Source organism: Pipra filicauda, unplaced genomic scaffold (assembly GCF_003945595.2).
Source record: "Pipra filicauda isolate LSUMZ 115617 unplaced genomic scaffold, ASM394559v2 scaffold94_size2452230_pilon, whole genome shotgun sequence".
Taxonomy (NCBI): Eukaryota; Metazoa; Chordata; class Aves; order Passeriformes; family Pipridae; genus Pipra; species Pipra filicauda.
Window position 1 is genome coordinate 1,102,752 of NW_024105142.1, and position 12,200 is coordinate 1,114,951.

General features: G+C 39.6%; 1 protein-coding gene across 4 annotated transcripts in view; it reads right to left on the reverse strand.

Moving 5' to 3' along the window:
* Positions 1-12,200, reverse strand: part of DIP2C (disco interacting protein 2 homolog C) — a 309,922-nt gene that overhangs the window by 35,986 nt on the left and 261,736 nt on the right. For all 4 annotated transcript variants that reach the window (XM_027720744.2, XM_027720743.2, XM_027720742.2 and 1 more), the window contains 3 exons: positions 9,561-9,691; positions 1,330-1,498; positions 217-387 (listed from right to left, as the gene is read on the reverse strand). In XM_027720744.2, coding sequence (XP_027576545.1) covers positions 217-387; positions 1,330-1,498; positions 9,561-9,691 — 471 coding nt within the window. The remainder of the gene's footprint in view (positions 1-216; positions 388-1,329; positions 1,499-9,560; positions 9,692-12,200) is intronic.

The following is a 12,200-nucleotide window of genomic DNA, read 5'->3' on the forward strand; positions in this document are numbered from 1 at the left end:
ATGGGCAGAATAAATGCTATGAGTGCAACATGAGAGGGATGGATAGTTGACAAAGTAACAGAAATTTACTACCTGTATATGCAAGAGCATTAAGTACCACATGCATTTTCTTAATATGTCTGCAACCAAGCAGCCAAAGGAAATACAGTGAATGCTTCTTTTACTGAAAACCATTTTCTTAAAATAACTTTGATCTTAAGGAGTGAAAAATCTTACCTGCAAACATATTGCCAAGTTAACTCTACAGCCAAGTGATGTGCTGACAGCCCGTGGATGGAGACCAAGGTCTTTGAATAACTTTGAAAACGACTGAGTAAGAGCTATCCGAGGTCGTTCTTCAGCCACTACTACACATGTCCGCACACGTGAAAGGTCCAGTCCCCTTGCCTAAAAAGAAGTCAAAATGTAACAAAGGCCACAAATGGGCAGATTTAATGCAAAACAGTAGTACTTAAGTGTATTATGCAGGTATTATGATTCAAGAGGAACAGCAGAACAGAGGCTACGGTACCAGTACAATTTCCATCTTTCCCGGAGGCCGGATGGCCAGATGACAGTCTAATAGCTGTAGAGGAGCACACATACTTGCTTGTCATCTCAACATTAGCACACAGGAAATTATGGGCATGCTAATTCTAAAGGGAGGGAATGCTATTCCCAAAATTAATTCAGACGACAGTGAATAACAGCAAAAAGGAAGCAATGTCTAGACTTGGAAAAACTGATTAGGAAATTATTAAGCAAGGATGGTAAAGGCTGGAGACATCATAAATATCAGTATCTCAAGATCTAATTTAATTCAGTAGCACACTGGAAATTTTAGATGATTTCAGAAATTTAACTGGCTACTTGGCTTTTAATTCTGGGGGGGAAAAGGAAGATATACCCTCCTCCCCATACAATGAGGACAATCTAGTTAAAACAACACAGTACTTTTGAACGTGATTATTTAACTACAGAGGTCAAAATCAAATTAGTACTTCATATAATCAGGGTATTCATAAAACACACTATACAACATAATACTCCTTGGGCCTCTTGGACATTTACACCTCTGTTTTCCAACACTTGCCTATCAACTCAGGCTGCAACACAGATCAGAAAGCTTAGGTAAATAAAAGCCTTTCCTTGATGTTGAGTAGCCCTGTGATCTGAAAGAGACTGATTGATATTCATATATAGCCTTTGGCAAGGACTAACATGGGTTCTGTGGAAGCTGCTTGTGCCCTCTGATGATTTTCTCCTCGCAGCAGACATTTAGCAGAGCAGAGAGGATCTCAAACACCACCCTGCAGGCGGCAGGTTGTGCAGCACAGCAGAATCACTCACCTTCAGCGACTCTGTTTGCGAACCGAGTCCCTTAGTACAAAGCTCCATGACCGAATAGGAACAAAAAGTGTCTCTCACTTTGTACTGACTCACGGCAAGAAGCCACAGAGCGGGATTGGTCTCCAGTTCTGAGGGAGGAATCAAAATAGACTGGTGTCCTGAATAAACGCTGTAAGACACAAGATTCATTAACACACACTAAACACCTGTGTCCACAGACGGTTACAAGCCATGGGGCACTAGAATATAGTTTATCACAGCACTGGATGAACTGTGTAAAGCCTTACAGTGCTCCACAGCTCCAGAAGTTTAACATGAAATTTAACTCTGTTTTTTGCTATACCTTTAGAATCTATGATGAATCATGAGGAAGGCAGGCAGAATGTGCTCCTAAACTACTAATTAACTCAAGATTCCAGTGGACTTTGCAGTTAGAACTGTACCAAAGAGAGCAAAATAGCTCAGTTATTAATGGTGATAATAAGCAGCATTATAATACCAACAAAAATTATGTGTTGCTGACAAAAATTTTAGATTGAGACTTTATCATTTTAAGACACCTTGATTAAAAGAGTACTTGATTGCTTAATATGGAAGTAACCTGTCTCCTGCTAACGCAAGCAAGAGGTTTGCAATAATTTTCAAGGGAGTGAATCTGCCCCCAATTTAACAATCCCTGCGGCTTTAGATTTCTTCTGTGAAAGTTTTATTAACTTTTGAAGCTCAAATACACTACATCTCTTGTTTACTGGATATCCAGCAAGCATAAATATTGAGAAAAGACACTTATCAGGGTCCCTGGAGGAAACAATTATGTCAGAGCTAATTTCTCTGGTACCTATGATTCTCCTCAAGGGAAAAAATATTCCCAATTTCATGTCTTTATTTCCCATGGGTCCTATGCTGTTCACTCATCTCACATGGGCAGATTTACCATCAATTTTAAAGTCCCCTCACGTCTCAATTTGTGATCTGCAGATATTTCAAACTGGAATGGTGACAGCGTAAAACCCCCAAATCATAGAAGTTCTGAGAAAGGACCATAAAAGCCCCCAAGATTTATGATGCACAAGAAAATTCCATTTGTGATTTGAAAACTTGAAATGCCAGTTTGGTACAGGAAAGCTGATGTTTTCAAATCCAAGCGCCTGAGGTAAGACATGAAATGCAACTTTATTTTCAGGAATATGAGCATCTCTGTAACACTGGACATCAGGAAGAAGACACACATTTTTGCAATTCTTGCAGACAGGATGCTCACACGGGTTCCCTCCTTGCTGAGTGAGTGCCCCCACTCCCCCTAAATCCAGATGAGAGTTCTTTCAAAAGCTGTGCCATGTACAACAAGGTTTATGTGACCTGGATGTCTTTACTTGGTACAATAAAGGCATAAAAGGTGTCCAAGTCCAGCCATAATGGCAGTTAATAATCCAAATTGCTTAGGTCTCTGCTGGAGTACGAGCCAGAAGATGTCATGGAATATGTATGAACTACAGTTCAAACAATTTCATTTATCACAGGGCAGAAATTTTATCGTTGACTGTTTGTCCACATTTATGCCACTCCTGCTGATTCATGACCAGTGACTTGCCACGGAGTGATGTGTTCTGGGCTAGGGCTGACACGACGACTACGGCACAGGCCGGTCAAATAAACCATTATGCTTTTATGGAATCAGAATAAAGTATGACTGAACCTTGAACATGTGCTGCATAAACATGTGAAAAGAGATCTTGGCGACATTACCCACGCCTGAAAGGGGTATGCCCTGAGCTCAAGTGACAGATCAAAACAGCCAAGGAGTAGTAACAGTTCTTACTATAAATATTACTCTGTTCTTTCTTTCTTAGCCAATTCTATTAAGTTTTTCAGAGAAGTAAGACCAAAAGGTCTCACGTATTCACAAATTTAAGGTTAGAGCCCCACAAACAATCAAGGTGTGCGATCTCTCTGGTAAATACATAATTCTTACAAACAAGAAGCTGTAACCACACAAGTAAGAACCACACAAGCATCAAACCCTTCCCCCTGTCCTCAACCTCTTCTAGTCGATGCAACCTGGTAAAAAAAAATCTGCACAATAATAAACAAATTACCAAAATGGTCAAATGTGGGAGAATTATTACTCATAACCATACTAAGATCCCTTAAGTACCATTTATTCAGCTGGGCAGAACATACAAAAATCAAGCCAAAATCAAAAGAACAAACTTGCTTCCTGTACTGAAAAGTGCCCCCACAATCTCCATAGTAATATGGAAGAGGAAAGCTGCATTGCTTCAGTAGAAAAACAGAAAATTGATTCCAAGTGTATTTTACCAGGAAATTGTCAAAAATAGTGGAATTTGGGAATAAAAATTTACACCAAAGACAAATATTTTCCCTCTCAGCATGAGGATTTGGATTCAAAATAACCCAGCCTCTCTAGACTGAGGGAAACAAATACTCTTATGATAAGATATTGACTAAAACAATTACTCCAATTACACTGAAACAAATTAAGATGTTGCTAGTACCTATTCTGAGTTTTCTAATGCCTCAAAAATACTGTGTAGTGCAGGATCAAACTGCAGAGCAGCAGGAAATATCTAGCAGGAATGAAAGAAACTTTCTGAGGCGCAGAACCTCAGACATGTGCTGCTCTTGCCTGCAGTACACAAACCTACAGACTACTGATACCATGCCTGGAAACCATGCCCAACACAGGCTTTGCCTACAGAGCTGTGGTTTAGTAACCCATACATATCCTCTGATTTTCTAGAGCAGTTGGTGGAGGCAGAAGAAGAACTACAAAGACATATTTCTGGGGTGAATGTGCCAGTTCCACAGCTGAAGTGGTTTATGCAGCACCTGGTCACCATGATGTCAGCCATAACTTGGCTCACCTCCCTGAATCAATCTCAGAAACACTACGGAGAATTTGTGAATCACTCCAAGCAACAAAATGTTCCTGATGGCCACATATCCTTGAAAATTCACAGGTTCGTATTCCCACATTAACCCCTGAGAAGCTGTATATCCCCAATGTTTTGATGGAGAGAAGCTGAGGAAAAAATATTTCTTTGTACAGCTGGTTGAAACACTTCTACCATTCTGGTGGTTTCAAATCACTCTGAGATTTTAGAGAGTGTTTGCTTAGTATGAATGCCAAACACTGAGCAGAGGACCATGTCCTTGAACAAACTGCAGTTGTGGAAGTCTGCTTTGAAGATGCTGAATAAAGCTAGATATCGTTCCAAACCTACAGAAGTTCTGTCAATGCTGTCTCCATGTAATTCTAGGTATGGTAGAGAAGTTTGGTAGGTTCATCTGGGCATGGTATTCTAGATTTGCTAGAGTTAATCCTGAAACTGAGGCCCTGAACAAGGTAAGACAGTTCCATCTCACCTTTAAACACAATGGTTAAGATGGTTAAACTGTCAGCTTTGCTATTCTCATACGGGAACCAACAAAATAATGGTGAACACTGTAGCATCAAAGGGATCAGTGGGATATTAGGAAATCTTTGGGTTTTAAATATAAACTGTAGAACCTAAATTCCCCTTTCTGAGATTGCAACAATATTTGATACTTTGGACTAGGTGCAAGACTTCTTATGTAAATACTGGGAAGGAACTGTAGTGAGATTGCTTCTTCCACTGCTGTAGAAATCACCTCCTGATTCAAGTCTTACAACAGAAGCAGACACAGTGCAGAACTGCAGAGATTACCTGACAGACCTGGACACCTGTTTATCAGTCCTCACCATTTTTAGAAAATTCAAAAGGAGTAAGAGAAAAAGAAGACAAAAAAGGAGAGGGACTACAGAGCATCCCTGCATCATCTTGTCACAATGACTTTTGGGATGCAGATGCAGAGTGAAATGCAGGGGTGAGAAGAGGTGGAAGATCACTTTTAGAAAAGCTGTTCTTTTAGGTGCCTGCATAGCAGTCTGGGGTAAAGAAAGTATTCACGTGATTCACATGGTTGACAAAGCCTTGGATTTCGGCAGGAAGTGAAGAGCCTTGTCTGCCTGCACTAATCAAGGGCTGCCCAAGGACAGGAATACTCCAGGTAAATGCACCAGGATGTATTTTGGTACCATCTGATCACAACACTGGCTGCACTGCTTGGCAAGCTGTTTTGGCAGCATATGGAGATGCCTGGAAGGACATCTTGGCACTTAACCCATTGAATCAGAGACTTACCCCATATTGTGCTGAGGTAGATTAACAGTAAAGTGTGAGGTTTTATAACAGTTCCAGAAATTTCAACAGGTCAATAAATGTTGACAAATGGCAACTGCACAAATTTGCATTGCATTCTGGCAGGCTACTGACCCGTCACTGCCCTTTTCAGGTGACATGAGCTGCTTTCCCACTTAACTGGAGGAGCCAGGTAAGTACAGCTGAATCTCATAAGTATATGCATTTAGTTTCTGCATTTCTACAGATAATACTTGGCATTTGGTGATGAGGGACAGGTATGGGAACTGGGCATTTGGTAGAGTCCAAAATAACTGAGTTGCCATGCCCATAATTCAAAGCCTGTGAAGAGTCTGCATTGCTGAGTTAACCTACATGGGACTGAGTAAAAGTCTTCACAATCACCTGGACCAGATCTTGTAGGAAGAACAGCCATCAGGGACAGTGTCTGGGCATATATCTCACTTAGGCTTCATAGGACTTGGGACAAAATTCAGCCTTCAGTTCTGGAGACCCACTATGTGCACAGAAGAGGGAATTTTGGAGAATGAGTAACGGACCTTACACCACCTGCAGAGTCCAAAGATGCCCAGTTGGCACACAGTGCACTAAGAGCATGACTGCACATGGTAAGCAGATAAATTATCAGTACTGGAGAGACAAGGGAGGCAGAGACAGATCACAAGTGTAACTACTGTACAGCAAAAGGCCACTGCTCAGCCTTGAGCACCACTTGGGTGTCTTATCACCATCTCTCCTGCCTCAGTTACTCCCCCATGAATGGGCACGTCTACAGAGCTGACAGTCTCTCAACCCATCTCAGAACTCATGTATCAAGGTGATTCAGGGCTTTCAGCTGCTCTTGAACCTTCCAGACTTGAGGCAGGTTTAACAGTCCTATTGTAATGTGGAAAAAATGCTAATTGCCTCTCCACAAATTACCATACACTGGCAAAAGAAGCCCCAGGAAACTGGCACACAGCAGTTTGTGGGCAGATGCACCTTCACATTCCTCCTGTGCTTGGTATGCACTTTGCAAAACACAAGAGATGCTTATGTTCATATCCTTCACTTCCCATGTCAGAATTATCCTGTTCTGATGTGGCATTTAGGCTTCTTTATGCAGTATTGCCTTTAATTTGCTATAAAAGGGCTCATAAATTGGGCACTCATGCCTGCCAGGTACCTTCAAGTTAGCCTAAAAAACGTAACAATAAATAGTGAGTCCTAGCACACTAAAGTTTCCTAAAATGCAGTTCTCATGTTAGTGTTGCAATTCTTTGCTTATTTCTTGCACAGTTCCACTTGTTTGTCTACTAAGAAACCTTGCAATCTCTTGCTGCAGAAGCTACCTAGCAGCACCACTGGGGATTTTGGCTTCATGCTATGGAACAGAGACAGCAGGATAGGAGAAAGCCACTTCACTGCACCTTACCTCAAAACCCTTCCCTGGATCATTTAATGGCATTCATGCTATTTATTACATGGCTGTTATGGACCAGAAAATTCAGTTCATCTGGTCCAGTCTGAGTCTCACTGACTTAATAAAATTTATTTTAAATTATTAATGTACTTAATTTTAATTTGAATAAGGACAATTCTATCTTCCAGTATTAAAAGTAGAACTGCAATATGAGTTTGCTTAGCTGGTCTAAAGTAGAGAGAAAATTCTTACTCTATTTCATTACTCAGCAACTGTCAATTAAGTGAATTCTCACTAATGAACTGTAGAATGTTCTATTCTGCCCCACAGTGAGGAGCATTAAGATAGGGACATCTTAATTTCAGGAAGCATTTCTGAACAATAGGGTTCAGAATCCACTCTTTATCATTGGAGAACACTTTTAATTTTTTTTTCCTTTTAAAGAATGTAATACAGTTTAAAATGTAATGCAATGCAAGTCAGAATAGTAGGATCACCCTCTCAGAATGGATCGACAAGATTATTAAAGAGAAAAACACAAACATAATGTATTCTTTTATTGAGACGAGTAAGAACCTGTTAAAATTAGGAAGTTAGGAGTCTGTGAACTCACATGGGGCTGATGGCTGCCGCCACACCTAGGACGTGCTGTTCAATGACAAAGGTTCCAAGGAAACCCTGCTGGAGCATGCAGCCAGTTTAGAGGGAACAATTCTTTTTAATGTATTGCTCTGCTTTGCAAGGTTTCTTTATTATTTTATAACCTTTAGGCCATAAAATAATAAATTCTTAAAATATAAAAACTTTGCAAAACTATGCAATATATTCCGAACTTACCAAAGGGCTGGCTCCATGCTCCAGCAGCTTTCCTAAGTAGCTTTGACCTCACAGAATGGGGCATTCTGGGGCACCGCAGTGGAGCAGGCCAGCACAACGTATAAGCACCTACAACGGGGATAAAAGATTAGTTTTTCTTTCATTCCTTAGTCAATGCCTCCATTGGTCTAGTTAACAAAGGGATTAAAACATACTTGGCATTTTAACCACACCCAGCACAGGAGGTTGATCTCTCTTCCTGATGGGCTCCTAAAATGAAGAGTCCCTATTTAACTCTCAAAACCCCCTAACTGATCAAAAATTGAAGATCTAACTTCATTTCCGTATGCCATTAAAAATACTAATTTAGTCAATGGGAGTGGTGACACACAATCATAATTTTATATCAGAATTCTCTGAGATAGAAATCTGGGCTGAAATGTTAAGCAGGATTTGGTTACGCTGAACCTCAAAGGGTAAAATGCAAAGTTGCAAAATTTCAAGTCATGAAGAGTAGGAGTCCAATAAACTCCAGGATGTATTTTTTGCTATCACATCAAGAAATACTCATTTTTAAAACAGTAATGAAATGGGAATTAAGTTTGTAAGTGGAATTAATGAAGTTGTATCTGATGCCAGCTTTCCCCAAATGACAATCGCAATTCTAGCAGCCTGCAGTTTTTCTGGTTTAATAGGAACGGGAGATCAGTGGCAAAGAAGGGATTGATGTGATGGTTCATGAGACTAGAGTGTTGCTGGCCTCATCTCAGTTCCTTCAACTCCCTTGTTTCCTTTCTCTTCTTTGAAAATAGTATAAAATTTTCTATTCCTTCTATAAGCTACAAAGGGCACAGATGCTGATTGCTTTCCCCCAGAGGTTTGCTGCTTTAATTCACTTGCCAGTCATAAACAATCCTCTCCTCCTAAAAGGCTGATACTATCAGTATTGGGAAGGACCTCAGGGTAGTAAATGCTTATTTGTTGAAAAAATAGTTTTGGAAGAAATAAAAATTTTTGTATTCAGGAGAGTCATGGACACCACAAATTACCTGAGTTTTGGACAGGTCAACATTATCTGTGTTTTATGGCTCTGTCATGATGTTGTATATGCTCTATGTTTCAACATTATCCTATACAAGCATACATTCCTTAGTTGAACTCTCCTACGGGTCAGTCCTTCTCTGGTCTCACTGAATGCACTGAGGCAAATTTGGCTCAGCCCCCAGCAGAGCAAAGGCCTAACAGTGATGACATCAGAAATTTCTAAAGTTATTAGCAAAAAAAGCTGATTCGCATTTCACTATAAATGTTTGTTTTTTTCCTGATAACTTCGCTACTTCCACACAAGTACCTGCAAGAAAACACACCTCCACATCTCTACAAAAATCACATCCCTAAGTCCTACAAATGAGGAAGTCCCCCGATATCTACTCTTGCTTTCAGATTAGAGAATGAAAAAGAAGACACCACAAAACCGCTTCCTTAAGGTAATTTTGGTAAAGCGCTGCTTTCATCAAATAAAACAATCCGGGCTCTGCAGAGACAGCAGTAAAACAGCAGGAGGTCAATGAGCAGCCTCCTTGATGCTCTGTACTTCTAAGTCTAAATACCTACGGCCATGCCCCTCTCAAACAAACCATATCTTCCATACAGCACTCTCCACACAGCTTCCAGCAACTCCAATTGCCTACGGCAATCCCAGAGGTGTTGCCTGTTCTTCCCGTTCTTTTATAACTCACATCATCCAGTTTGCTGTGTTACAGTACAATGGAGACGGTGTTTCAAAACAGGCAGAGGAGAAGCCTCACCTGCAGAGGCACCAGAGGACAAACCCAAGTCCACAGTAGGGGTCCAAGCAGATCGCGACCTCTCGGGAGGGATAAAGTTCACACTGCAGCTTAATAGAACGACAAAAGGCACTAGTGGCTGCATGAGACATCTGAAAGACAACAGCAAAGTAATTAAAATGATCAACTACGTCGTTCGGAAGACTGCACCAAGTGCTTAAATCAGTTACAGGATAAAAACCCCCAAATAAATATTGACTTTATGCTCAGTGTAAGCACACATGGAATTTATATCTAAGGAAACATAATTTTCCTTCAAGAAGGCATCCAAATAATGGTGAAAGGGGAGAGAAGACAGAATGAATGATAAGTTTGAAGTGATTTAGGAAGAAAGCTGTGAGTGGTTTAAAGATGTGCTCCAAGCTATATGCAAAGCTAATGATAGCACACTAAACTTTCTGGAACAACAAAGGAATTAATGACTGCACGGCCTGAATGAAGCATTTTGTTGATCAACAGTAACATATTTCTAAGTACGTATTTCTTAATAAAATACCAATGCACTTTTTAAATGGACAGGGATTTTGCCTGCAAAACAGTACAAAGGACCTAATCATTCAGTGATAAAGATTCCTAATAAACTTAGTAAAGTTTCTGTAATAAGTCTTCATGTTGTTTAATATGTCTTCAGCTCTTAGTTGAGAAACAGGTTCTCAAAATCCTGGTGAGAAAGCTCTCGGAGATAAAAGCAGATAGTAGAAAAACAGAAATAAAAAACCTGATCAAAAGGAAATTATCCTGATTTTTCTTTTAATGTTAGGATGCTTTCCACATACACCCATCCTGACTTAGAAGTCCTAATGACAATGGAAACAGAAAAATATCTTTGTCCTATCTATTAGCAAACAATAAAGATACCCTCGTTAGAAATGCAGTCTAGGTAGGATTTAACTTACCTAACCTTTGATCTCTGCCACATACGGAGCTGGTTGCCTTATATACTGCTGGAGTCAATGGAGGGGAACAGACACTTGGAAGGTAAACTTTATTTGATCTTAAGGTAAACAGGGGAATAAAGATTCAGAAGTGACTTTTTCTCCATTGCCAATGATGTATTCCAAGTGATTTGAAAGGACCAGCTCAGAATAGATGTCTGCACACTGATTGTCTGCAGTTTGCAGAGATTAATCTACTCTACCTGATTCGAGACCATTTTTTCACACAGGATTAAAATGAACTGTATTGATACAGAACTGGTACTATTCTGTGAATTTTTAAGGCATACTGCTCCCAAGCTATTGAAAAAGTTGAGAGCAAACGTGGAATCTACTATATTCAAGGTGATTAAAAAACATTTATCCATTTTCAGAAGCCACAAGAGTTATTTAACCATTTTTTAAATTTAGCACAACTGCATTATAAGTATAAGCCTTGTGGCCTCTTTTGATCTTTTTATAATTAATTAATCATTAGTGATGATGTAGTAGATGGTAACTGTTTACATAAACCTGCTGAGTCAGTGATCTGGAGGCTTTGTGACCCAAATATTAGAAGCTAATCAAGAATTCCTTGATGGATTTATCTGTATTTCCCTCTAGCCACATTAAGAAAGGTTCATCGACTTGCCCTGCCTTTGACTATCTTTGAAGTTTTCCAAATATTCACTTTGCATAGTTAGTAGCCACTTCTGCAAGACTGATAAGGTGGAATTCAGACCTAATTTAATATGGATGATTGCATTTGAAACAATCATTTGAAGTTCCCTTTAGAAGAAATGGAAGACTTACGTGACATTCAAAAATAGATGTTTCAGGTAAGTCAGATAAATTACACCCTAAAAGTCCCTGCTTCTCTCTGTTGGTTATTGAGAAGCCCAGTAGCTACTCCACATCTGTAGGCATCATAGCTATTCAAAGTTAGATAAAATGTTTTTAAAGTATGCTGACAGCTTCTGAAAATTGATGGATCATACCAAAGAGTATAGGAATTCAATACATGCTATAAGTGTGATACATCAGCAGAGATTGCTAAAGTAATCATACTTTTTAGATATGGTAAGAATAACAGAGTAATTTTACCTCTGCCTGTGTCTTGGCGAAACCAATAGTGGGATAATACATAAGTTAGCAGACAGGTAAAACAGATTTGATGAATTGTGGCTAAAGGATTGGAGAAAATGGTAGAATAGATATAAAGAGCTCAAGATGCATTAGTTTATCAAACGAATCTATCAATAGTTTTTTGCTGCTTACTCTAGTATTGTACCAGGTGAATATCAGAGAAATCTTCAGGTCCCTTAATTGCATGAAGAAGAGAACATTGAAGACCAATGGCCAGTAGCTGAGTTGCAATAAGAAGGGGAAAATGAATGGACACTGGAACAAGCAGACAAAAGATGCCTGAGTCTCATTTCATTCATAAAACGGAAATAACAGATGCAATAAGTTGAAAAGTGTTTCACAAGCCCACAAGCTAGTGGGCTATCCACAGGGGTACTGGAATGAAATGTTTAGTCTGAGGAGGAGGAGAGGGGCTAAACCCACCACATAGAGTCCCATAGCAAGTACAGAAGAACTAATTTAATGTTAATGGAATTGAATAATAACTGCAAGGGAGGAAGCATATCAATTTCTAGTACCAAAAATCATGAGGAGTTACAAA